At 34.5% G+C, this 27,928-nt stretch overlaps 1 protein-coding gene and 1 long non-coding RNA gene across 6 annotated transcripts; both read right to left on the minus strand.

Moving 5' to 3' along the window:
* Positions 1-1,005: 1,005 nt before the first annotated feature.
* LOC105780512 (uncharacterized) lies at positions 1,006-5,764 on the minus strand. 5 transcript variants are annotated; one of them, XR_008195063.1, is made up of 7 exons: positions 5,582-5,764; positions 3,935-5,283; positions 3,648-3,777; positions 3,284-3,394; positions 2,946-3,199; positions 2,496-2,602; positions 1,055-1,122 (listed from the first exon to the last, which is right to left on the minus strand). It is a non-coding gene; the product is annotated as an uncharacterized LOC105780512 (long non-coding RNA). The 5 variants fall into 5 exon arrangements; XR_008195062.1 differs by having other exon boundaries at positions 5,423-5,764; XR_001129291.2 differs by adding an exon at positions 3,474-3,532 and having other exon boundaries at positions 1,061-1,122; positions 3,935-5,756.
* Positions 5,765-11,103: 5,339 nt separating this feature from the next.
* On the minus strand, positions 11,104-11,763 carry LOC105779080 (uncharacterized). The gene has a single exon (XM_012602830.1). The coding sequence runs from the start codon at positions 11,761-11,763 to the stop codon at positions 11,104-11,106; it is 660 nt and encodes a 219-aa protein (XP_012458284.1).
* Between the last annotated feature and the right edge of the window lie 16,165 nt (positions 11,764-27,928).

Below are 27,928 nucleotides of genomic sequence, written 5' to 3' on the forward strand. Positions count from 1 at the left end.
AAAGCCAAATCCCCCACTTCCCATACCCGAAGCTCCTTGGATGGATATTTCCATGGAATTTGTGTTCGGATTACCACGAACAAAAACGGGGAAGGACTCTATTTACGTTGTAGTTGATAGATTTTCTAAGATGTCACATTTCATTGCTTGTACAAAAACTGATGATACTATTCATATTGCTAATCTTTTATTTAAGGAAATTGTTCGACTACATGGAATTCCAAGAATGATTTTGTCGGATCGCGATGCAAAGTTTTTAAGTCACTCACTACACCAAAACAGGCTTTTAGCGGCGCTTTTTTAGGCCTTTAGCGGCACTTTTTAGCGCCACAAATATTTTTAGCGGCGCTTTCAAGAAACGCCGCTAATGACAGCGTCGCTAACTTTAGCGGCGTTTTTATAAATAAACGCCGCTAAAGATCATGACCTTTAGCGGCGCATTTCTCACAAACGCCGCTAAAGACCAAGACCTTTAGCGGCGCTTTAACCACAAACGCCGCTAAAGACCAAGACCTTTAGCGGCGCTTTTCTCACAAACGCCGCTAAAGACCAAGACTTTTAGCGACGCTTTTCTCACAAATGCCGCTAAAGACCAAGACCTTTAGCGGCGCTTTTCCCACAAACGCCGCTAAAGACCAAGACCTTTAGCAACGCTTTAAGCACAAACGCTGCTAAAGAACATGATCTTTAGCGACGCTTTTATCACAAACGCCGCTAAAAGTACAACTCTTTAGCGGCGTTTATAGAAAAACGTCACTAATTTTGACAAATTTGTAACACCCGATTTTCATCCATATACAATCCTTCCTATAACATAAAATCCAACCAAAAACAACAAATTTAAATGATACTTCAAATTCAATGAAAGATAAATGATATAAATTAATAAGCTGAATTATAATTCAAAATATTCTTACAATAATATTAAAATTAACAATGTTAAAAATATTCTTACAATAACTAAAGCACACTAAAATGTTTACACAATCACCTCCCGAAGCAAAGAATAACCACAAGAACAAAAAAAAAGAAAAATTACAACATACTTGAAAGAAGAAATTTCACCTCTGTGTTCTCCAATTGCCTCTCCAATTTTAGCTCATTCGACCTTAATCTAAGTGCCTAAAAAGAAAAAGCAGATGCCAACATAAATAACTTTATACCAAAAAAAACATTCAATGGAAGATAATCCAAATGCTCGTCATATGGTCTAAACAAGCAAATTAACAAGATCAAAACCAAATAAATATAAGAGAGAGAGAGAGTTAAATCAACACTTTAAAATCCTTTCGGTTACATGCAGTAAGGATGGCAAACTATTTAATCTAATGGTAGAAATTTATAACAAAGATATTTGTAATCATTAAATTAATACTTTTTTGTCTTTCCACTTTTCATCCTTGCTACCAAAAGTGCTAGCCTTTTATCACATGCCTAAAGGAGAGGCCTTCAAGCAAGTCATACACATAATAAGTACTGGAAAATTAAGCCAATACTAACTTTCAAGGTAACACTTTGGAATAAAACTAAATAAGTAAAGGTCTAATTATGAATTTTATCCCTTAATTTACAAAACCCGATAAGTTAGTCCAATTGGATAACATTAGTAAACCTCACTGTTAAATTACTAGCTTGAACATCAACACTTCAATATTTAATATGTAAGGAATTATCAAAAATCAACATTTCAATAATTTATATGCAAGAAATTAAAACAAATCAATCTTACAACAGTTTATGTGAAACAAATTAGCAAAAATCAATTATTCATAGTTCATATATTTACGGCATTAGGGCTAAATCTTCAATTTCTATAACGATTTATATGCAACAAATTAACAAAAATCAATGGTTCAAGTTCATGTATTTACCAAAAATCAGACTAATTTTTCAATATTTATAACAACTTATATGCAACAAATTAGCAAAGATAAATGGTTCAAGTTCATGCATTTACCAACAAGCAGACTAAATTTTCAATTTTCAATTTTAAAACCCTAAACCCATTTTGGGTAACATTAGTAGAACATTTCAATATTTAATATGTAAGGAGATATAAAAATCATCATTTCAACAATTTACATGCAAAAATTAGCAAAATTAACAATTCATGTATAATGTATTTACCAAAAACGGACCAACTTGTCAATTTTATAACATTTTAAATGCAACAAATTAACACAAATTAACAATACAAGTTCATATATTCACCAAAAACCAGACTAAATTTTCAATTTTTATAAAATAAGAGGATGGAAGTCTAACAAATTAAAGTTTCCAATGAAATTTAGACTTATACCATTAAGTAAATAAGAGTTTTAAACTATCAGAGATCAAAACAAATTAGCAAAAACCAACTGTTCAAGAGCATGTATGCACAAAAAATAGGATCAAATTTCCAATTTTTGCAAATTAAGAGGATCAAATTCTAACAAATTAAAGTTTCCAATGAAATTCAAAATTACACCATTAAGTAAATAAGAGTTTTAAATTACCTGAGATCAAAAACCCATTTTGGGTATAAACTTATGTAACTATTTATTAAATCTGCAACGTCGTTTTGATGCTTTGGTTCAATATTAGCTAAAGCTTCTCTAAGTTCCTGCAATTTTGAAACAACAAATTTTAAAAGAATAAAAATTTGAGAAGCTATTACATTTCATGTAAGTGTAAATTAATGACGTTAGTGTGTTTAGGTGGGAAACAAAATATAAGTTGAGACAAGTTGAGGTATAAATTGCATATTAATCCTTACCAAAATTGATAGCTAAAACTTTATCTTGTTAACCATAATTAAGATCATATTATTCAAAGTTTGCAATTTCAGTTTCAAGCCGTGAATAATGAAATAATAGCCATAGCAGCGCCTGCAAAACCTCCATATGAATGAACAAATGTAGTTCTTATAATATAAATAATCAAAAGGAGCAATAATATAAAAATACCTTTTTGTAGTTTCCTTATTTTCTCTGAAATCAAACAGCAGCACATCCATATTTCTGTTTTTAAAACGTTAATCTGAGACAAAACTAATGCCTTTTCCGATGTTTTTCTTTCGGACTTCTCATCATCAAATCCAATACCCAATTTTGACATATCGAATTCACTCAAATTCCTTCGTTTCACGATTCCAGGTACGTAATTTTTGCTGTTTTGGTTCATTGGTCTCGGACTTTACAGAAATCCCATGGACCTCCAACTTGCACAACAGAATGCATGAAAATTAAGTTAGATTTAATAGATCTTAGAACAAAAATAGAATAAAACACAAAGGAGTGCATACATGTATGCAAGCATCAAAAGGAATTAATCCACAATGAGGCCACGGATTAAAGTGGAATCATTTCAGCTGATATCAGTTCCAGGCCCCCCAAAATGAGAGCCTCTTGATGTCCTGCTTTAAGAAAATGTGAGTTTTATATAAGTTTTTGCATGTTTTAACTTTTAATATAATTAAAAGCGTCCAAGTTTACATAGGCAGACTGGAAGGAAACGACTTTGTATAAATTCCGCCATATCTTCAAGTGAATAACTGAAAGAACTTGAATTTTAAGAAGACTGTAATAGATCCACCTCAGAAATTTAAAACCAATAAACAAAAACACAATAACCAACTAGCAGTCAACTTGTCAGGTCAAAGCACTCACGCATAAGGAGGGCTCCGATTCCATGAGGAAGAACTACCAGCCACGGTTCATTTAGATAGGTAAGGCAGAGTCTCAGATAGAACAATCTCCGCAGCTGCGTCCACATCCTTAGAGTTCTCGATAGCAACAGCTTTTAGAATTTGTGAATCAACATATGCAGTAGGTGTAAGAAAATATACTTGCACTGCATGTTTGTTACATTTCTTTTTCCAAATCACCACGCTTTATGTTATACACATACATAAATCAATTACAGCATGGGATTAAAAATGAGTAAAAAGAAATACCTGCGGGAAAATATCCATGAAGCATTTATAAACCTTTTTAAACCCCATAGTGGAAAGCTATTAACCTGCAAATAAAGTAACAAAAATTTACATGAAATCTGTAATCAAAGTAAAATACGATGAAGGAAGTATTCACAATGAGAACCATAATTTTAATCACGTTAATCAAACGTAAAACTATAAAATCTTAATTTTAACAACAAAATTGAGGAATAAATTTTTAAAAAATATTACATGCAAAATGACCGATCAATTGATAGAATTCCTTCCAATTAGTAATGGAGAAAAACAAAGGAGGGAGATATGATTAATATAAAATAGTGTATCATAGAATCAGATGAACCGAAAGTAGAAACCCTAACGCCAAGTCTGGATATTAAAAAGACAACAAAAGCTAATTTTGTATTAATTGCAAAGGAACATGGCAGTATATCTCAGGTAAAACAAGAAATAACATCATAAGATTTTCTCACTGAAAAGCAAATGTATGCATACATGCAGCTCATAAAATAGAGAACATGATAAGACTGGTAAAGTTATCTCAAATCTAGAGTTACCAAGCACATCTCACCACCCCATACAATCTCTAATACTAGAAGGAGAAATAACTTGTTAATCTCGTCTTAAACAGAAAAAAACATTCTACAACAGGCCATAGGTGTCAAAAGGAAGCGAAAAAGAAAGAGAATTTCTAATAAAATTAAAATTATTTATTAGAAGGGCAAAAACCTGCTACAATTATTAATGAATTAAAAAACATGTAAAAAAGATTTATAAGAAATAATTACAGACAATAGCAACCTCTGAATAAAAGACCTAAAGAAAGGAAAATGAAATAAAAGAACCAAAAATAAATCCACTGAAATAGGAGAAAGGAAAATGAAAGAAAATCTCCCGAAAAGCACCCAATATAGCTCACTGAACCTAAGAACCAAAAATAAATTATGAGATCCAAAATCGATGGGGCTGAAAGGATAAATTTAACATTAAAAAATGAAAGAAAAAATAGAGAATTAAAACAGAGAATTAAACGCGTTCCAAGTCAATTTCAAAAGGAGGATTGGGGATTCTCATCTCATATTCCAGATACTCCCTAAGGGTCCATATGTTCAAGAACTGCAAAGATGAAGCAAATAACAAGTTCTAATTTTTCCAAAGAATTCATTATAATAATTCCAGCTATAAATTCAATTGCAAAGTAACATGATATGGCTTTCTGGCCACTGTTTTTCCATCAGCTTTCTCATCAAATTCTCCTTCCTTCCTCTTTGCCTTTCCTTCACAATTTGCCGCTATATGGCCATCTGACCGCATGTGAAGCATTTATCTTGCCCAGGGGTGAAGACAATCTGAAAATATTTCATAAACCCTGTTACTTTTGGGCCAGGAGGGAAATGATAATAGAATGATAAAACATCCTTCGAAGTAAATGATAACAGAGAGAAAAAAGTGGTATCATTTTCTGAGTAAACGAACAGAAAACGTAACTGAAATGCAGAAGAGAAAGTGAAAAATTAAAACAGATAAAGAAGTTGTATGTTGAAGGAAATGGAAATAAATGATTGAGAATAAGTTGAGAAAAGCAAAGTCACATGAATTAAAATAGATAAAGAAGGAAATAAATGATTGAGAAGAAGTTGAGAAAACTTTATCTTGGGTATGTTGAAGGAAAGAAAGAGGCTTCAGAGTCACATGAGAAACAGATAAAGTATGAGCTCTTCTGAGATGTATACAAAAAGAGGGAGAGAAGGGAAGATGATGAAGACGGTGGTGGCAGAGAGAAACCCTTGGGTGTTTTGAGGATACCAATTTTAGGGGGGAAAATTTAGGGGTTTCAGGGGGGAATTTTTGGAATAAAAGCGGTAAAAGTGAAATAATATTTGTGGCGTTTTTTTATAAAAGCGCCGCTATTACTTATCTTTTGTGGCGTTTTTATAAAAACGCCGCAAAAAAATTATTTTCATTTTGAACAAAATGATGTCGTTTTACTATGTTAAAAATTTTTATTTTGTTTTTTATAAATTGATTATTTTTTGTGGCGTTTTTTATGAAAACGCCACTAAATGTTTTGCTATATAAAATGGCTATTTTTTAAAGTAAAATTATTTTTTGTGGCGTTTTTTTATAAAAACGCGCTATTGCTTACCTTTTGCGGCGTTTTTATAAAAACGCCGCTAAATGTTTTGCTATATAAAATGGTGCTATTTTTTTAAAGTAAAATTATTTTACTATCAAATAATCTCTCACACATCAAATTTCTATTAAAGATTGAGACGTTAATTATGATTTTATATTGTTCATTTCTGATCTAATCTCCATTTTATTAGAGATATTTCTTCCTAAATAAAATATAATTATTTTGCTAGATGTTCGATGTGGAATGATTTTAGTTTTTGTATTTTATTTTATTTGTTATAATTTGGTCCTATATATCTAAAATAGATAGTTACCTATTCGTATCAATTTGTTACATTTTTTATTTATTAATTTTTTAAATCTAATATTTAAATATATCAAATGGTTTAAATTAAATACTTTTTAGTCACAAACACTGCTAATGTTACCTTTTTCGGCGTTTACAGAAGAAACACCACTAATAAATTAAATTCTTGTAATGAAACGACACCGTTTTGAAAAATTCTAAATCATATTAGCGGCATATTTTACAATTTTTTACATTCAATTATTGTATATTGCATATCAATCTTAAACTAATAATCTTTACAATTTATTATTTCTCTTTTACAATTATATAAGAACTTATTTAATATATAAATTAAAAAATACTAATTAATCTAAACCTTAAACCCTAACTCGACCTCGAATCTCTAAACCCTAAATCCCAAACTCTAAACTCCAAACCCCAAACCTCTAATCCTTAATTAATATAGAAATTAAAAAATACTAATTAATCTAAATCATAAACCCTAACCCGACCCCAAATCCCTAACCCCTAAACATTATTTAATATATAAATTAAAACACACTAATTAATCTAAATCCTAAACCCTAACTTGACACTGAATCTATAAACCCCAAATCCCTAACTCTTAATCTCTAACCCTTAACCCCTAACACCTAACCCATAAACCTTAAATCACAATCCTTAAATCAGAATCCCTGATCCATAATCCCTAATTCCATAATTTATAAACCTTAAAATTGGAACTCCTAAACCAACCCTAAATCCTAAATTAACTATATATATACCCTAAACCATATATATTAAACCCTAAACTATAATGATAATTAAATTAAATATTTTAAAATTAATACTATCGTATCTTTTACAATTATATTTGAAATTATTTAATATATAAATTAAAAATTAATCAATCATGTACACAAAAAAATTTAAAATTATTTTAAATAATAGTATTTTAATTTCTTCATTTTTAACAAATATTTTTCTATGTTTTTTTATTTCAAATTTATCCATTTTTATCAAATATTCAATTAAAAATAAATTAAATAGTAAATAGCAGATAAAATGTTTTTGCGGCGCTTTTTCAAAAACGCCGCTAAAGATCTGAGCATTAGCGGCGCTTTTTTAAAAACGCCGCTAAAGATCTGAGCATTAGCCGCGCTTTTTTTAAAAACGCCACTAAAGATCTGAAAGGTACAAAACGATGTCGTTCGGCTTAGGTTTTTTGCGGCGTTTTTCCAAAAAATGCCGCTAATGCTAATTTTTAGCGGCGCTTTCCTGGAAACGCCGCTAATGCTCGATCTTTAGCGGCGTTTTACGTAAAGCGCCGCTAATGCTCGATTTTTAGTGGCATTTTTTGTCCAAAGGCGCAAAAAATGCCGCTAAAAGCCTATTTTGGTGTAGTGACTTTTGGAGATTATTGTAGGGGAAGCTCGAAACTAAGTTAATGTTTTCAACCACTTGTCATCCCCAAACCGATGGCCAAATCGAGGTGGTCAACAGCGTTCTATCAACATTACTTCGAGCGATCATCCGGATGAACTTGAAGTCGTGGGGGGAATGTTTTCCACATATTGTGTTCGCCTACAACTGATCTGTTCATTCAGCGACTAAATATTCACCTTTCGAAATAGTTTACGGATTTAATCCTTTGACACCGTTAGATTTAGTGCCTTTGCTTAATGATCAAATTATTCATGCAGATGCTAGAAAGAAGGCGGACTATGTGAAGGATTTGCATCAAAAGGTGCAAGCCAACATTGAGGCAAGGACCGTGACTTACGTGCAAAAGGAAAACAAGAGTCGAAAGAGAGTTGTGTTCGAACCCGGTGACTGGGTTTGGGTTCATATGCACAAGGAGCATTTTCCCACCCAACGGAGGTCCAAATTGCTGCCTCGAGGAGACAGACCTTTCCAAGTTCTAGAACGAATTAACAAAAATGCCAACCGACTTGATTTACCGGGTGAGTATAACGTAAGTGCAATCTTCAATGTTTCTGATCTATCTCCCTTCGATGTAGGTTCCGACTTGAGGACAAGTCGCTTTGAAGTGGGGGAATGATACGATCACACCCCGGAGTGCACCTAGCTCAAGCAAGGATCCATTGGTGTTGCCCCAAGGACAAATTACACGAGCTCGAGCCAAGCAATTCAAGGAGGCCATTTCGGCCTTAGTCCATCAAGTGTTGGATGAGATATCAGCTGGAGACATTGAGAGAGCTTGGACCAGCTCTATGAATTCACCATACATCCTTTTCCAAGCCGAACTCAACTCAACCTTAGATCCATGAGCTCGAATTAGCTCAATGAGCTCAATTTCAGCTTGATTTAATTTATGCATAATATTAGTTGCTAGAATAAATTAAACATGTTGGTTAAATTAGTTAGTTCAGTTCAAATAATTAGTAATTGTCTAATTAGTCAAATCTAGACATTTTAATTATGTGTTAAATATGTTTTATTTTAATGCATGCATTTAGTATGTCTTAGTTAATACATGTCATTAATTTGTCTTAGCTTATTACATCATTTTAATTTTCTTAAGTTCCAGCCGAATTAATGTGCAGGTTTAATGTGTCTTGCTGCTGCCGATTTAAATATGTCTTAACATGATTTAATTTACTGAATTTAATTGTTCCAGGTACATACAATGGGCGGCATGAATGCAGGGATGATGATTAATGCTAAGTGTATTGATGATTGGTGTTTCCTAAGTGACTTTTCAGCCAAAGAGATAGCTGCCTCTATTCCAAAGTTGACTGTCCACTCTCCAACTAGCTATGAAAGCATTCACATTTGTTGGAAAATTCCATTCACATTTGTGCCCATTTGGTTATGAGTTTTCACACACAAATGGCCTTTCAATTTCGCGAGTTCACACTTCATGGATGAAGAAGTACCCTAAGCTGATCATTAAAATCCAAGTCTATTCAGCTAATCAAAACAGCTCCTTTAAAGATCATAAAAGACCTTTGGCCGAATCTAGCATGCTCCATTCTGCTCCCAAAACACTTCAATTAATTTCCAGCTAAAACATGGCATCTAGAAGATGTCCATTGACGTTCTCCATGCACAAGGAAACTTCAAGGAAGCTGGCTAGAAATTTCATGGAAGTTTAGCTCATTAAAGCTGCCCACAAGTGTCCAATTGATTGCCTAATTGCCCATTCCACTAGCCATGTAATTGAGCTATAAATATGAAGCTCTATAGTTGTTTTAGGAACTTTTTGCAACATGAATGAAATTCTATTATTTTGTGAGATTCACTTCTCTCAAATTTTGTCCAAAGACTTAGTTTGGCTTATCTGTAGTCAGTGGCGTCAATCTTTGTCTGCTACGAACTTATCACTCTAAACTAAGTGTGGCATTCAACCCAACTTATACCTTTGGTTCTTACCTTCATAAGTAACGGGTCAAGGTCCTTTCTTACTTCACAAATCACCTTAAGAGTCCTATAAGTCTCGGGTCGACACTCGTCTATAGTGTTGGTTCATACTTGACCCTTAAGCCTATTCCGTTCCATCATCCCTCAAGCCATTTTTCCTTCTTTTTTTTCCTTGTTAGCCGAACCTCTATCATTTTATAGTTAACTCTTTGAGCCTATCTTTGTTACCATACTCCATACTTAGCCTAATTCCAACCTTACTTCAAAATCGAACGATACTTTTTCATTTGACGATTGGGCACCTAAATGACTCAGACAACTCTACGAAACCGTGTTTGCATCAGGTACATCTGACCATGGCGGTGGCTTTCAACCTCTTTTCTTCAATCAATTTCAACTGATTATATCGGCATTGGATCCATTCTGCTTAATCTAACTTCAATTCTGAAAAACTTGGAGAGAAGGAATCTTGACTTCAATGGGCAAAACCACCTCCATTCCAAAAACCAATGAGAAAGGCGTTGCCCCGGTGGAGGTCCTGACAGACGTTTGATAAGCATAAAGAGCAAATGGTAACTTCCCATCCCAATATTTATAAGTCATAGTCATTTTCCCCACGATCTTCTTAATGTTCTTATTAGCTGCCTCCACTATACCATTCATTTTTGGGCGATATGGTGACGAGTTGAGGCATTTGATCTTGAATTGACTACAGACCTCCGCTATCATGTTGTTGTTCAAATTCAATGCATTGTCAGATATAATCCTTTCTGACATCCCATACTGACATATGATCTCTTTTTTCAAGATTTTACTGACTGCCAACTTCGTGACATTGGCGTAAGAAGTGGCCTCTACCCACTTGGTGAAGTAATCAATGACTACTTAGATGAATCGATGCTCATCAGAAGCTTTTGGCTAGATCAACCTAATGACATCTATGCCCCACATAGAAAAAGGCCATGGAGAAGTCATAACATTAAAATGTGAAGGAGGCACATGAATTTTGTCTCCATAAATTTGGCATTTATGCCATCTCTTGGCGTAACTGATACAATCTCCTGCCATGGTGGACCAAAATACCCGAAGCTCATGATTTTTCTAGCCATTGTAAAACCATTAGCATGTGTTCCACAGACACCCTCATGGACGTCTTCTAATATTTGCTTAGCGTTAACAGCGTCTATACATCTTAGTAGCACCTAATCCTTTCTTCTTTTGTATAGGATCTCCCCATCTAAGACATAGTCATTGGCCAGTCTCCTCAGCGCCTTTTTATCATTCTTTGTTGCCTGATCCAGGTATGTAGATTCTTTATATGTTGCAGTATATCATAGTACCAAGGGTGATCATCTTTTTCTTATTCTTCAATGTTGTAACAATGAGCCGGAGACTCATAAGTACTCATCTGAATAGGTTTTACATCCTCTTGTTTGTTCATTTTGACCATGGAAGCTAAGGTAGCTAGGGTATTAGCCATCTGATTTTTATCTTGTAGAAGGTAGAAGAAGGTGATGTCATCAAAATCTTTAATTAACTCTAGTACTAGCCTTCTATACTCGATCAACTTGGGATCTCTTGTCTCACATTCACCTTTGAGTTGATAGACCACTAGCGCAGAATCCCCATATAGCTCTAGTACTTTAATATTACGTTCTATGGCTACACGGATACCCATAATGCATGCTTTGTATTTCGTCATATTGTTCGTACAATCAAAATCCAATTTACTAGTAAAGGGATAATGATCTTCGTTAGAGGATACCAGGACTGGCCCTATTCTATTACCCATAATGTTTGAAGCTTCATCAAAATTTAGTTTCCAAGGGTGTCCATGTTGAGCATCTTCTTTACTGGTAGCACCATACATCAGATCTTCGTTTGGGAAATCGAAATTCAAAGGCTTGTAATCTTTTAGAGCTCTGCTGGCTAGAAAATTTGGCATTACACTCCCTTTTACTGCCTTATTATTCACATAAACTATATCAAATTTGGAAAGCAGAATTTGCCATCGGGCCATCCTTCAATTCAGAGTAGTCAACTCCATCATGTACTTTAGAGGGTCCATTTTTTAGATGAGCCAAGTAAAATTTTCCATCGGGCTATCCTTTCATTCAGAGTAGTCGACTCCATCATGTACTTTAGAGGGTCCATTTTTTAGATGAGCCAAGTCGTATGGTACAACATGTACTGTCTCAATCGTCGGGTTGTCCAAATTAAAATGCAACACAACATTTCAATCGGCGAGTATCTTGTCTCACATTCAGTGAATTTCTAACTGAGGTAGTATATCACTCTTTCTTTCTTTCCCGAATCATCATGTTGGCCAAGCACGCATCCCATAGAATTTCCAAATACTAGCAATTATAGTATCAGCGACTTATCTAGGCTAGGTGGCATCATCACTAGGGCATTGGACAGGTAATGTTTGACCTTATCAAAGGTTTTCTAGCATTCCTAATTGACTTTGTCTGGGTCAATCTCGATCCCCTTTTCACTGACTACAAATCCTAGCAATTTTCCTGACTTAGCCCCGGAGGCACATTTTGCTAGATTAAGCTTTAGCTGAAATTTTCTCAATCTCAAGAACAATTTTTTCAAGACTTATACATGCTCCTTTTCTGTTTGAGATTTTGCAATCATTCGACGTAAACCTCGATTTCTTTGTGCATCATATCATGAAACAAAGTTACCATGGCTCTTTGATTTATTACTCTCGTATTTTTCTATCCGAATGGCATCACTTTATAGAAAAATATTCCCCACATGGTTACAAATGTGGTCTTTTCCATATCTTCAGGATGCATCTTAATCTGGTTGTATCCAGAAAAGCCATCCATGAAGGAGAATAGTGAATAACCTGTCGTGTTGTCCACTAAGGTGTCGATGTGAGGCAACGGGAAATTATCCTTTGGGCTAGCTTTTTTTAAATCTCTATAGTCTACACACATTCATACTTTTCCATTTTTCTTAGGGATGGGGACTATATTGGCTACCCACTCCGAGTATTTAACCATTTGTAGGAAACCAGCGTCAAATTGCTTCTTGACCTCTTCTTTTATATTTAATATGACATCGGGCCTCATCCTTTGAAGTTTCTATTGTACTGGCTTGCATTCCTCCTTTATGGGGAGCCGGTGTACCATAATATCAATACTTAACTCTGGCATGTCTTGATATGACCATGCAAAGGCATCTTTGAATTCTTGGAGTAACTCAATGAGGTCTCGCTTTGTCTCTACGGTGATGCAAGTTTTGATCTTCACCTCTTTCTTCTCTTGTTCGCCTTCTAGGCTCACAATTTCTACTGACTCTTTGTGAGGTAGAATCTGTTTCTCCTGTTTTTCTACCATACTTAACAAATCAAAAGATATGTTACAATCTCGATCACCTTCAAAGTCCTGAGGTTCCTTTAAACATATATCTTGCTCAAAAGGAGATTCTGAATCAGTAGCAGCATCACTCATATCATTTATATTTGGATACCTGTTATAAGAATGAAGGATGACCCAAAGAACAAATGAATATAAGAATAATTATCTGTGTGGTATGAGTATGAATAAAATGGAAAGAACAAAAGAATGTTTGCCAAAATAAGACACAGAGATGTATTTTATTGAAATAAAAATAATGGACATGTGCATTTTTCAAAAAGGATTCTTATTGCTCCTAGACTTAGAGCAATAAGTGTGTTTTAAATATTACTTTGAATTAGTTCTAAAAATTACAAGGATCTCTTCTGCAGTCCAATTGTTTAGAACACTTCCGGGAATGTAAGGACGAATGCCTAATAGGTTTTCCCCAATTTCTTCTCCGGATATGGCATTGATGCTCAAGTTTCCCAACATTACTTCCAGGCTTTCTTTTTTTGCCATTCTTTATTGAAGATAAATGATTTCTCCTGACACAAATGTTTTAGATATATGGAGAAAGGTCATCAGTTCCTATTCGACCTCTCTCCCACTCAGTCACACTCTTCTTCTTTCTTATTTCTTCTCCAACTCCTTCTTCTTTTGCCTTGCATCTTGCTTCTATCCTAAGCCAAAGTGGTCTCATTTGTCCATCAGCATTGGTGCCTCGGCTCACCCTTGAAGGTATTTTTTGAGTCCTTTTCCAAGTAAGACTCCTTTTTCAGTCGTCAACTGCAGGCCCATCTTCGTGGTTTTGGATATTCTTGGTACTAGGATCTTGTTTCCTTCAACAATGAAAGTTACATCAACAAATTCCAGTGATCGAAAGGAACATTTTATTGCCTCATCACCTGCTCCTATGTATGGTGCGTCTCTTGTTACAGATGCGATGATTCCTTTTCAGCATTTATCATCACCAACCGACCCTCCGTTACCAACTTTAGTTTTTGGTGTAGTAATGACGGCACTGCCCCAACCAAGTGAATCCAAAGTCTATCCAATAAGTAATTATAAGAGGGCTTGATATCCATCACCAAAAAATCTACCTCATATGTGTTTAGACCAATTAAGAGAGGTATTTCAATCCTTCCCATCACCCTCTTTTTTGTACCATCGAATGCTCTCACTATATTTTGACACATCTTCATATGAGAGATATCCACTAGTAATCTGTTCAGTGTGGATAGAGGCAAGACGTTCAGCGCAGATCCATTGTCGATTAACACCCCTGGCAATGTATAGCCTTTGCAACGGGTAGTGATATGTAGGGCCTTCGTGGATCCCATACGCCTTGGAGATATTTCATCATTATTGAAAAAGATAAAATTGTATTGTTAACCAAACGGTCTAGCTTGTTCACAGAGATATCATTAGCAACATAACTTTCATTCTGCACTTTCATCAACGTGCTTCGATGTGTCTCTAAGATCAAGAGCAAGGTTAGTACTGATATGCGAGCTGGTTGTTTGTGTAGCTGTTCTACAACACTATACTCGTTATGCTTTAATAATTTTAGGAATTCCTTAGCCTCGTTCTCAGTTACTATCTTGTTAACTGGTGATTCAAGCCTCGCCGTCTTTTCTTTCGTGTGCTAAACTATCAGGGTTTTTCCTTTAACAAGCTCGGTTCTTGCACTTGTAAGATCATAGTGCCTCCCACTACGTGTTTAGAAACCAATATCTTGGCCCTCTTCTGAAGTGCCAACTGAGTTATCCTCTCTTGGGATCATTACGTTGCAGTCGTAATTCCATTGAACATTTTTGCTATCTTTATAGGGAAAAGCCACGGGTTTCTAAATTATGACTCTCGGTGCAACTTGTGCTCCTACTTCATTGTTTCTTGGTCGTGAAATAATCAACATTGGGTGATTGACCTTGTGGACCTTCTCCATTGATCCTTCCTCTAAGGTGCAAATATCTCCTCCTTCCAAGTCCTTGACATATTCAAAGAATTCCAACTCTTTGTTATTTACCAGACTTTGCACCAAAGCTCTAAATTCAGTGTATTCCTGGATTTCATGACCCTCTTCAGTGTGGAATTTACAATAGCTCCTCACTCCTTTAGGTACCTTCTTCGAATCTTGAATGATTAATCCCATGCTTATCATTTCTTGCCAGACCCGTTGTAACGAGGATTTTATTTTCGCAACATCAGTTTTGGCCTTCTTTCCTCCAATCTCAATTATCGCAATTACCCCTTGGTCTGAATGATTGGGTAACGGATTTCTTGCCACATTAGGTCCTGATAGATCATCGAACCTTACGATCTCTATCTTGATGAACCTTTCAATCAACTTTTTGAATGCAGTGCAATTCTCAATTGAGTGCCCCGTTATTCCTGCGTGGTACTTGCATTGAGCATTCCTATCATACCATTTTGGGAATGGAGGTTGCATGGGTTTTAAGTAAAACAGGGATACCACATGCGCATCGAACAGATTCTCATATAACTCCCTATTGTTATCGGGATGAGTGTGAACTAGAGTTTTTCTATGTTTGGTCTTGAGTTAGATTCTTGCATTGAAGGGCCTTGATAGCTGGTTGTTATAGTCCTTGGTTGACCTATAGTGACCGATTTTGAATAACCTTTATAACACTCGCGGTGTTCACTTCATTTTCCTTCTTTCTCGGGGTTGATCTTTTAACGTTTTCCCTCGCATCTATTTTCCCACTCCTTACTGCATTTTCAATCATCTCTCTAAACATTACTACAATTGAGAAGCTCTTGGTAGCACTTCCCAACATATAGTTAATGAACGAGGCTTTTAGAGTGTTTATGAAAAGCATTGTTGTCTCCTTCTCCAGAAAAGGCGGTTGGACCTGTGTTGCCACCTCTCTCCTTCTCTGAGCATACTGCCTAAAGCTTTCACTTTGCTTCTTCTCCATGTTTTGCAGCGTAATTCTATCGGGTGTCATGTCGGTCACATGGCTGTATTGTTTCATGAAAGCCTATGCCAGGTCTTTCCATGAGTTGATTTTGGCATGGCTTAACTGGTTGTACCACTTGGCGGCTAACCCGATCAAACTATCTTAAAAGCAGTGAATTAAAAATTGGTCATTATTGACTTATCCCATCATTCTTCGACAGAAAATTGTGATATGGGCTTCAGTACAACTAGTCCCATTATATTTTTTGAATTTTGGAGTTTTGAATTTGGGTGGAAACACTAGATCTGGGACTAAGCTCAGCTCCTTAGCATCAACCCTGCACAGGTAGTCAGCACTCTCCATAGCTCTGAATTTCTCTTCCAACCACTTGCACTGATCTTCTAGATTTATTGGCAATTCTACTCTTGCTCTATCCATTTACGCCATGTCGTCCAAATTTGGAACGACGGGGTTGGTCGGACTATCCTCGGGATGGGAATCTAAACCTATAGGGCAATTCAATGGTACCGAGGTGCCAGCTTGGTATTGTTGTAGTCTTATGGTAACAGGCACCCTTCGTGGATATGTATCTGGTTAGGCTTGGACATTCACTAGGGTGAAACCTGAAGGGTATATAGGGTCTTCATTATCATCCACAGAGTTATTCATAGTACTTTTTTCTGTTTTAGTCCCTCTGGCCAGCAACTGGGTCAACTGGCTTATCATGCTTAGTTGGGACTCTTGTATTTGATCCCTTATATCTTGTTGTACCTTATCTAATTATTCCTGCAGCTAGGCTCGCAACTGATCTTGCATGTCCTTCTGAATTTGTTCCAATCTCTCTAACCTTTGATCCATAGCTCTGGTTTTACCTCGGGTACCATAACGATATTCGGTTGGCAAATTCTTATTGGTTTCTAGGGTAACTGTCATAATTTTGATGAATTAAGATCTTTGTATGAAACTTAATGCATGTGATGAAATGTAATGCTGATGAATGAAAAATGAATACAAAAAGAGGCGTTGATTCTGATTCAATTCGATTAGAATAACTTTACTAGAAAATGAATCTCTTTACATAAAATGAATACATTTTACATATATGGCCTTGACCTAATACTCAAAGCCTTGACTTTCCTAAGAAGCCAAACTAATTCTCGACCCTGATCTAATCTTGATTCGTATTTTAAGCTCAGCCTGTTAGCTTGAACCGTTAGGGTTTGTAGACGGTCGACTACTTCCCATACTTGAGGCACAACTTTGCCCATGATGTGATCTTTATCTTTAATTTGACCTTGAGAGTGTTGGAATTACTGTTTCCAGTGTTCATTTTTCATTTCTAGAAGTTTAACTCGAAGTTCACAATTTTGCAGTGTGGTCTCGAGCTCTTCTATTTTTCTCTTCAACTCTTCAATCTTATTTAGGCTTGATTTCAACTCAATTGCGGAGTTGCGACTACGATATTGACGCAGTGACCTTTCTAATTTTGCTACCCTGGCTCTAAGTCCAACCTTTTCATTTCGACTTTCTAGTAAATCCTTTTTTAGAGCATCTTCTCGAACTCAAGCCTCTTGGAATTTCTTTTCCCACTGATCAGCTCTAACCTTTTCTTCTTTGATTTCTTGCCGCCATTCCTCTGATGTTTTACCCAATCCGTCAATCCTTATCGACAAGCGCAGCTTCTTATAATCTATTTTTAAAATGTCTAAGTCTTCCTCAGCCTTGTTCTTTCCTTTTCTTATTTTCTCAGCTACTAAATTCTGGATGTCGATGTCTAATCCTAGCTACATCTTTTCTTCTTCCAACTATTCTATCTTTTTTTTTTAGTTTCAAAATCCTCTTTTCAAAGTCTTACTTTATGATTTCCAACTCAAACGGGATTACTTGTAAGTGTTCTTCTATTGGTTGAGTGTTTTCTTGACTTGACATAGGGACATTTTCATTGACTCTTTTACCCCACCGCCAATCATATTTGGAGGTTGTCACAGGATTTTTGGAAAATATTTTTATTCTGTGGGTTTGGTTCCAAACATTTGATATTTCATGAACCTTCTTCTTGTAATTATCTCCCTTGTACGCAAGCTGACACTAAGCCAACCCTTGCGTTACCGATATGAACTGCCTCAATCTATACTGTCTTAATACAAGTTGAGGGGCATATCCAATAGCTCCCCATATCCTGAGTAGAAGGACCCAGTCAAAATTTCCACATCAGTACAAAATCTCATCAGGGATCATCCAAGGAGCCCTCCATTCAACATCTTATTCTTGGAGACTTTGAAGAATTGCCATCCATTTTTCCCCCGAAACGTCATCTCGCCTTTGCGTAGCCACAACTTCTTTCAATAGAGAGTGGTTTTTAGAGAATACTCGATATGAAACATTTTCTACCTTCCAAAAGTGGCTGTGAAACTAGGCTAGCAAGAGTTGTGCACACTCGATAAATCTTCCTTCACCCACTCTCCGGCATGTACTCAAAGATCTGAAAGTTTCGGCCAAAATCGCTCAGCCGAGCGTGACCCTTTTGTCAACCGGTCAAATATATCTGAAACTGCCTCATCTATGTGCCCTAGTGCTTTGGGAAAAATAACCAACCCGTAGATACTTAAGGCAAAGACGTCAACTCTTTTCTTCATATCCAGATGTGTCAAAATCAAATCTAGCAAACTTTTCCAAGAGATGCATTTACTATCTCCCTTTTGTTTAATCCAGGGCGCGACCCATTGCTCACTCATCCCCGTGATGCTCATTAGCTTCTTTTAGAAAGTCGGGACCTTGGCGGCTTTAGAATAAGCTTTGTCGGCTTGGATTCTTGGACAACGAAGCAGAGTTGTGTACTCTTCTACTATGGGCACCAAATCTACCTTCCCAAAAGTGAAGCAGCTATATGCGAGATTCTAATATTGGGCCAGAGCTTAAAACATGTGCTTATCCACTTTGACATCAAGTAAATAAGGCAAGTCACCAATGCTAAAGTAGAATAACTGCTTGGTTTTGTCATCTCATTGGTCCCATATTTCTTTCAACTCTTGAAGGTTATTCTGTGTAACATCCCGAATTTCAGGCTTAGAAGAAATAGGTTTTAAACAAGGGAACAGTTAGGAGACTGCACATAAATATTTAGTTGTGCAAGGAAGTGACACAAATTATTTGTTTGGTTTAATGACTAATTGATTTGGGTGTGTATGGGAGTGTTTGAGAAGCCTGGGTTCAAGTCTTGGCTTCTGCAGAATTTTTAGTTTTGCTCTTAAATGAATCTGAACAATGGCATATAGGCCTTATAAATAATAGTGTTTGTTTTATGACACAAAAAAGAGCTTGTGGTTTGGTGGCAAGGTGGTGTGTTGTGTGACTGTAAGGTCTGAGGTTCAAGTCCTGGGTTGCACAATGGAATATTTATTTTGCTACTTGGGCTGGGTAGGTGGTGGAGTTGGACTAGAATACTACTAAAAGGAGTTTGAATTAGTCATAGAGTGAGTTGAGGAGAAATTGGTGGAGTGATTTAAGGAGGGCTAAAGGGAGAGATTTTAGGAGGAAATTAAGGAGTTTGAGAGTGAGGGGGAGTTGTGTCGTTTGGGGGTATGCTTGTGCCAAATTTGGTCTTTAGACATTGAGGGAATCAGTTTTGGGGTTGTTTTTCACTCCGTTTGCTTCGGCTTTGGTTAGTTTTTCTTTCACCTTTTGTTGTGCCGAATTTTGCTAAAGACTTCGAGTACCTCTTGGGTTTGCTCTTTTGTTTTCCTGCTTTTCCCTATTATTCTTTTCAGTTTTCTCTTGTTTTATTTTGACTGAATAGTTCTATAGTCCCCTCTGTCGAATCTCATTTCTCCTCACTCTTCTCTGTGTTACCGAATTCTTGTCCCTTCTCCACTATAGATTATTCTAAAAGGGAGTATTGGCGTTGGTTCTTCTCTATTTTCGTGGTTGAATGTTGATAGGTGAGTTTTGCGACACCCTTTCTCTAGTTCGGTTTGCGCTTTTCTAACCATTGATCTCTTTTTTGTTTTTTCCTGCTTTGCCTCTTTTCAGTTTCTGGATCCCCTTTTTGATTTGCTCCTTCTTGTGTTTCAAGTTGCACTCTACCCTGTCAACAATTTGGTAGGTGAGTAAGTGTTTGCTAGTCGTTGTATGAGATGCGGTTTGAAAGGATGTATGTACATTATTGGGTTTAATTGGATTGTTAAGCGAAATGCGATCTAAGGGTTGGAAGTAAAGGGTTTTGTGGCTTTTGTGCTAGGTGGAGTTCAATAGTTGGTTGGTGCTTCTCCAAGGAGCTGAAGGTGCGGTGCGGTGCGGTTGATTCCGGTAAGGGGCTTCAAGTATTGATTTTTCCTTAGCATCGTTTGGCTTTTTTTGATTAACGAATCTTGGTAGTCAATGAAATGGCGTTTTGGTTGAATCTAGGTTGGTGTACGTGGAGATTTGCGCTCTTCGGTCGAATTCAGGTGTGTAATCACCCACTACAACTATAGATCAGCGACAAGCCATAAACACAGTGTTTGAGACCACACGGGAGTGCGATCGCTCGAGTAGCAAGCCCAACTTGCGTTTTATGGGAAAATGACCGAAATACCCCCGAAGGGTAAAATGACCGAAAGATACACATGGATAAATGCTTAAACTTAATGTATGATATAGTGACAACGAAATAATATAAGATGGCCATGTGGGTAGAACATTTATATTAGAATGATAAATATCAAATAAATGGATAAATACTATAATAATAATGTAAATATAGCAATAATAAGAATATTAATTCATGTCATTAACAACAAAATAAATAAAGTAATTTAAAATAAAAATGAAAATGAAAGGGCTTAATGAAAAGGAAGTATAAGTAATATCAAATTTAAATATTTAAAAATAAAAGAATAATAAATAAATAGATAAAAAATTTACATAATATTAAATTTAAGTATTTAAGAAGTAAAATAATAATAAATAAATAAATAGATAAAACAAATATAAATTTTATTAAATTTAGGTATTTAAAAAGTAAAAGAATAATAAATAAATAAATAGATAAAAATATAAAATGATGAAATTAATTGAATGAAGGACTAAATTGAAATTTAAACGGAATTAAAGGTATAAATCATAATAAATTAAATAATAAAACTGAATAAAGACTAAAATTAAATACGCATAAATGAGGAGGGACTAACTGGGAAATTATTCCCTTTCCCAAAATGCATCGTTCCTTAAGGGATCGAATTGAAACAAAATTAAAATCATAGGGTATAAATTAAAAAACGAAAAAGGACTAGATTGGAAAATAATTAAAAACCAGAAGGACTAAGGGCGCAATTAAACCCCCTTTAAAAACACGCAGATCCTGTTGGGTTAGGTCGGGTCGAATCGGATCAGGTTAGCTGAAAACAACGGCGTTTTGGCAGTTCGGCAATAAGCCTAAAACGACGCCGTTTTAATAGGCTATCAAAGGGAAAAAAATATGTTTCAAAAATCAGTTTTGCATCTGTTTTAAAAAAAAAAACCTTAGAAAACCTTTTTTTTCTCTCAATTTTCCTGAACCCGACATAAGTCCGGTGAATGTCCGCCACGACGGCCGCCGACGACGGCTCCATCGTTTCTGGTGGCCGAAAATTTTTTTCTTTGCCTTTTCAATCTTTTTTTTTTAAAAAAGAAACCTAAAAACCCAAATCTAGCCAAATATCTTTTGAAATAAAAAAAGAGAAAAGAAAACGCAAAGAAAAAAAACTTTTGGCCTCGCCGTTTTCATCGGACCTCGACGTTCTGGGAGTTCAGGGCGTCGACGGTGGTCCTCGACGGCGGCGGAAGGTGGAACGGTAGGTAAGAGACCCCTTTTCCCTTTTTTTATATTTATTGTATTCTTTCTTTTAAAAAAATAAAAATATAAAAAATAATAAAAAGACTACATTTGCTTTCTTTTTCGAAATCTTTTTTATATTTTTTTCGCTGTTATTTTTTTCTCTGATTACAATAAAAAAAAAGAAGAAATATCCTTCATACAATCTATTCTATGGCTTTTATAGCCATTTACAAATTATTTTCCTATATCTTTCTACTGTTCTTGTACTTGCTGTTGCGTGTGTTGCTTTTTCTTTGCAGGGGTGGTTAGCGGTGTAGTTGGTGGTGGCAGAGGCTAGGTGTGGCGGCTAGGGTTAGGGTGCGACGCTAGGTAGGGTTTCTTTTTTTTTTTGAATATTATTTAGATTTTGGGCCATTTAGGCCGTTAGGGTTTTATGATTTGGGCTTGTAATTGTAATGGACTTGGACTGTTATTTATTTATATTTATTTTGGTATTATTTATGATTTTTTGTATTTGGGTTTTTTTGGGCCCTGGCTAAATTCGCCCATCACAGTAAGATTTTACAATGTGTTGGGATCATTGTGAGAAATTAAAAGTAAAAAAAAAGATTAAATTGAATTAATGATGAAATATGTGAGGACGTGGAGGGTAATTTTACCAGGAGTTAATGGATAAAGATGATAAGATAGATTTTTGTGAATAAGTTATAATATTTTATTATTAATATTATTATAATTTGAACTCTAAGTATGTCAAATTAAAATTAAAATTTTCATATAATTCTTAAGTATATCCCAAGGTACAAAATGTTAAAAGACATGTAAAACCATAGTTTTAGAAGCACTAAGTTACTTACAAAAAAATTTCATATAATTTTAATTCTATGTGCATGCCACCCTATTTCCAAAATTTAAGTCCCATACTCTTCAAATACTTTCTTGGTGATGAGATGAGGGTGAGGATGGCCACTACAACAAGTGATTTCTATCGAACTTTACTTATGCATTTTAAAACAACAAACGCGTTAAGTTTGTGAAAACTTAGTAAGTATTCAAGAATTTATACTTACCTTTTTAATCAATTAGGTACTTTAGTAAATGATTAAAATAGTATAGTCATAACTAGAATTTTAATACGAAAATAGAGAACATCATGACTACAAGGTCAATTAATACCATGCTTTCATCACCCGATCATCGTTTATATATTACTCATGTTGCCCATTGTAGACATTAAATGAACAAAAAGGATAAACGAAATGGATTCACAAATACATGAGCACAAAAGTGCTAAATCAGGAGCACAAAAGTCCTACATTCAAGAGCACCGAAGTGCTAACTTCATAAGCACCGGAGTGCTAACTTCACAAGCACGTTATGGTATTCCTAATGGCATGCCATTTATATCCCAAATATTCAAAACTTGTTTACAAGGTTTTTAACATTATTATAATATCAACATTCATGAGAAGAACAATTAAGTTTCATGATATTCACGGAGACACCTAACTTTTTAGCATTTTACAATTTAGTCATTTTCGCTTCACACTTAAATCACATTCGCAATAATCACATTCCTTTACTACTTTCTTGAGTAATTCACATATTTATTAAGTTACCAATACTAAAATGCATGAAAATAACATGTTCATTAATTTTATTATCTCCAAAAACCTAATCTGGTAAGAAAAGTTCTAAAATACTTACAAATTTTAACCAAATTATACTTTTTTCAAGCTTTATCCACTTGTTTCCCTTTTTCTGCACCTCTTCCACTTTCTTCGTTTTCTTTCTCTTCAATTTACACCAACATGATAATCAATACGCTCATAGAAGTGGTGGGTTCATGCAGATATGTTTTGGGAAATTTGTTTCAAATGTCGAGACATCCAACCTTCAGTGTTGCAATATTGGAACTATCTCTGGTGTTGCAACATCTGACCCTTAGTGTTGCAACATCAACTAGTGTCACGACATCTGACCTTTAGTGTTGCGACATCAGCCAGCGTCGCGACGTCTGACCTTCAATGTCGTGACATTGGAATTATAAGAGTATTTTTTTCTCGGTGCCATGACATTAGGAGATCAGTATCGTGACATCAGTCCAGTGCCGCGACACCCATTTCTCAGTGTCGCAACATTGACCCTATTTAGCTTGTTTTGTCCTGATTAAGCCCCAAATGACTCTCGTTTGTAACCAAACTTTAAAGTAAGTTTAGAAATGACTTAAATAACTTTAAAAGAGCTTATTTATGTTAAAAGAGCTTTAGTGTCTAAATGTGACATTTCTTGTTCGAAATGCATCGGTTCATTCTGGGTAATAGGTGTTACGTTTCTAATCATTTTTATCCATTTGGTTCTACATGAAATTCATTTATGGTTTTAACAAGCTAGCAAAGAGAACAATTGGACATATATAATTATGACTCAAATAATTTATAATTAAGTTCAAAATTTTCGATTATTAATAATAAACTTATTTAGTCACAAAGTCATTCCACTAAGTTATCATGAATAAGCTCTCCCTAATTATATGTCATTACGAAAGATAATAAGTGTTCGTCTAATGACCTTTTCATAAATGTATCACCCTTATAAGATATTCTTAATCTTTTTGGAATAAACTCATTCTCTTAATATGATCCTATGTTATATCATAGTAACCACTACACTTCCTTCATGAAAAGTTAAATACTATCAAATAGTAATCAAGTCATTTATCACAAACAAATGACCTGTGGCCACGTTTACTTTTCATCTATCATGTAATGCTAATGAGAGAATATTATTTACCCTTTAATTGGGTTATGAACTCCGCTATTTTGATAATGCTACATACCACAGAAGTTGTGTACGCAACATATCAACTTTCAGTTACTTATCTATTTGAACTTAGGTTTTTACTTACATTAAAGTATACAAGTCATGTGAATATAGTTCATCATCCACTCATGGTTAAGGTATGTCACACTATAAATGTAACAAGTTAATAGATCTATAAACGAATTTAAGATGTATTCTATTTTGGTCTTGTCGGATGTACTATGAGTTTTGTAATTGCCCGGTTTTAGCTAAATCAGAATAGTAGTTTTGGAACCATAAATTTGAGGTCAGAAAATTAGTTTAATATTATTTTTGGTGTTTACAGCATGTGATTATATATGCATGAAAGTTTCGTTATTTAATTTTATCGTTTAATACCTCAATTTGAGAAAAATGACTTAATCGCATAAAATGCAAAAGTGGCATTCTATATGTTAAATGTGTTTAATTGCTATGATTTATTAAACCAAAGGTCCTTATGATGATATTAGACCATTGGTTGTGTAAGTGGACATTTATGGACAACCATTTTATATATTTAATGTTATTTCATTAAGGTTAATTAAGTAATTTATGATTTAAGTTTAATCAATTAAACAAAACCAAAATTAAGCTTCATTTCATCTTTCTTTGGCTAAATATGGTGGAAGAAGAAAACATTTAGTTCATTTTAGGGTTCGGTCAATTGGGAGCTTAATTGGTAAGTGTTTTAAGCTCGATTTTTGATGATTTTTATGTTTTTGAGTTCATTGTTTTGTATTCTAGTTATCCCATGCCTTAATTTTTGAAATTTTCAATGTTTTTGTGAAGTGTCATTGATGAATGTTTAAGCTTTTAAATGTTTGATGATGAAAAATGGATATTTGTTGATAGATTATCATATTTTGTTAAGTGATTTTTGACAAAAATGATAAATATGAGCTGATATGTGCACTAGGAAAATTTGGCTAGTTTAGGAAGCTATTAAATTGCATGAATTTTGTGTATTTGTGAAATAAGGACTAAATTAAATAAATGTGGAAATTTAGGGGCTAAAGTGTAAAAATGTCCAAATATGTGTTTGTGGACTGAATTGAATGATTTGATGAATAATTGAGTTAATTTTGAATGTATATAGATCAAGAACGAAACTAATTAGATTTAGATCGGGGAAAATCAAAGGTTATCGAATAGTCGATCCATTCCATTTATCCTGAAAACAAGGTAAGTTCATAAGTAAATAAATGTTTTTAAAAATTTAAATGTATATGTTTTATATATTGTGAATTGAATTGTATAGGTATACACCTATTCTTTGAATTGAATTATATATATATATACTTATATTGCCAAATTGAATTGTATAGGTATACACCTATTGCGAATTGAATTGTATATATATACTTATATTGCCGAATTGAATTGTATATATATACACCTATTGCCGAATTAAATTGTATATGTATACTTATATTGCCGGATTGAATTGTATAGGTATACACCTATTGCCGAATTGAATTGTATATGTATACTTATATTGCCGAATTGAATTGTATAGGTATACACCTATTGCCGAATTGATTTGTATATGTATTTATATATTGCTGATTTGATTTGAGCATTGGATGACTGGTTTCGTGCATGAATTGATTTAATTATGAAGTCGAAAGCCCCGAATGAACCTTAGGAAAAGTATAGGATACTGATGTCATGACATTATGACTTCCGAGGTGTAATTTCATGTAAGACCATGTCTGGGACATTGGCATCAAAGTGAGGAAATGTGTAAGACCATGTCTGGGACATTGGCATTATGTATGATTCGTATAAGACCTTGTCTGGGACAGTGGCATCGATATGTGTTAACATGTAAGACCATATCTGAGATATGGCATTGTATGAACCTTACATGATTTTCGAGTATCCTTAACAATTTCGAATGGTTCAACGGGCAATATCAAATCGAGACCGAAGGTGAATTTAAGCTAAATGGTTCAAGTATGTGTGAAGTTTATATGTTCATGAAATATTGAGGTAAGTTTAATACTTAATATGGTAGTATGAATTTACATGAGTTAGTTGAATGTATATGTGTTTGAGATTTATTTAAATTCAATCTATTTGAATTGAATTATAAATATCATTTAGATGAATTATTTGCTTATGGCTTACTAAGCTTTCAAAGCTTACTTTGTGCATTCTTTCATTGTTTTATAGATTATCAAAGCTAGCTCGGACTCGGGGATCGTCGGGAAATGTCATAACACTATCGAACATCTTGCTGGTACTTTTGAAGCTTTGTATATATGGTATATGACATGTATAGGCTAGTGAACTTTTGGTACGTTTGAATTGTCAATTCTAGCCTTGTGAGTTGGCTTGGAAATGGTGTATGTGATGAAGTTGTGTTTGGGATTATGATATAAGATGAATCATGGTAATTGATGTGTACGTATTATGGCTAAGTGTTTAGCATGCTTATTATGATAGGTGATGCCATTGAATATGTTCAATTTGGTTTGGATGTCTTGATGGTCAAATGATGCAATTGGTATGATATTGCGATGATAGATTGGTATGTGGATGAGGTATGAGTTGGTTGTTTATGTATTGAGAAAATGCATGTTTGAACCTAAGATGAATTGATGATTATAGTAAGTTAAATTGATATACTTTTGAATTGGTTTGTGGACATGAAATGAGTGGTAAATGAATGGTTATAAAATGGTATGAAATGTACATAGAATGAGCTGTTTAGGCTGCCTATTATTATGTGAAAAATGGCATGAATTTAAGGCTCCGTTTGTTTTCCAGTAAAACGTTTTCTGGAAAATGATTTCTGGAAAATGTTTTACTTTTTTGAAAATGATTTACTTTTCTGGTGTGTGGATGAATCTGTGTAAAATATTTTCTGTTTTTTGGCAGATTTCCTGAAAGTATTTTCTGGAAAAGCTGTTTTTACATATATTAATAAATTTATATTTTAAATTATTTTTACATATATTGCAATGATTTATTTATTTATAAATAAATAAAATTAAATATATAATAATACTCAATTATTAAGCTAGAATATTAACCGTCCTAAATTGAAAACAGCCAAAGTCAAATAAATTATTTGTAATTGTGTTATAAAAAAATAAAAAACAAGGATTGAATAATTATAAATTAGCTTCCAAACCACAATTAATACGAGAAATTAATAATATTATCCAAATGCATAATTAGTAGTACATCACATAACAACAACAACATTGTCCAAGTGCATAACTAATATTACACCACATTAAAAAAAGTATCAATATCTTCAAC

This window comes from Gossypium raimondii, chromosome 4 (assembly GCF_025698545.1).
Source record: "Gossypium raimondii isolate GPD5lz chromosome 4, ASM2569854v1, whole genome shotgun sequence".
NCBI lineage: Eukaryota > Viridiplantae > Streptophyta > Magnoliopsida > Malvales > Malvaceae > Gossypium > Gossypium raimondii.

Excerpts from the sequence above, each read along its gene's own strand:
- LOC105779080 (XM_012602830.1), bottom strand. The coding sequence starts at position 11,763 with ATGGCCCGATGGCAAATTCTGCTTTCCAAATTTGATATAGTTTATGTG.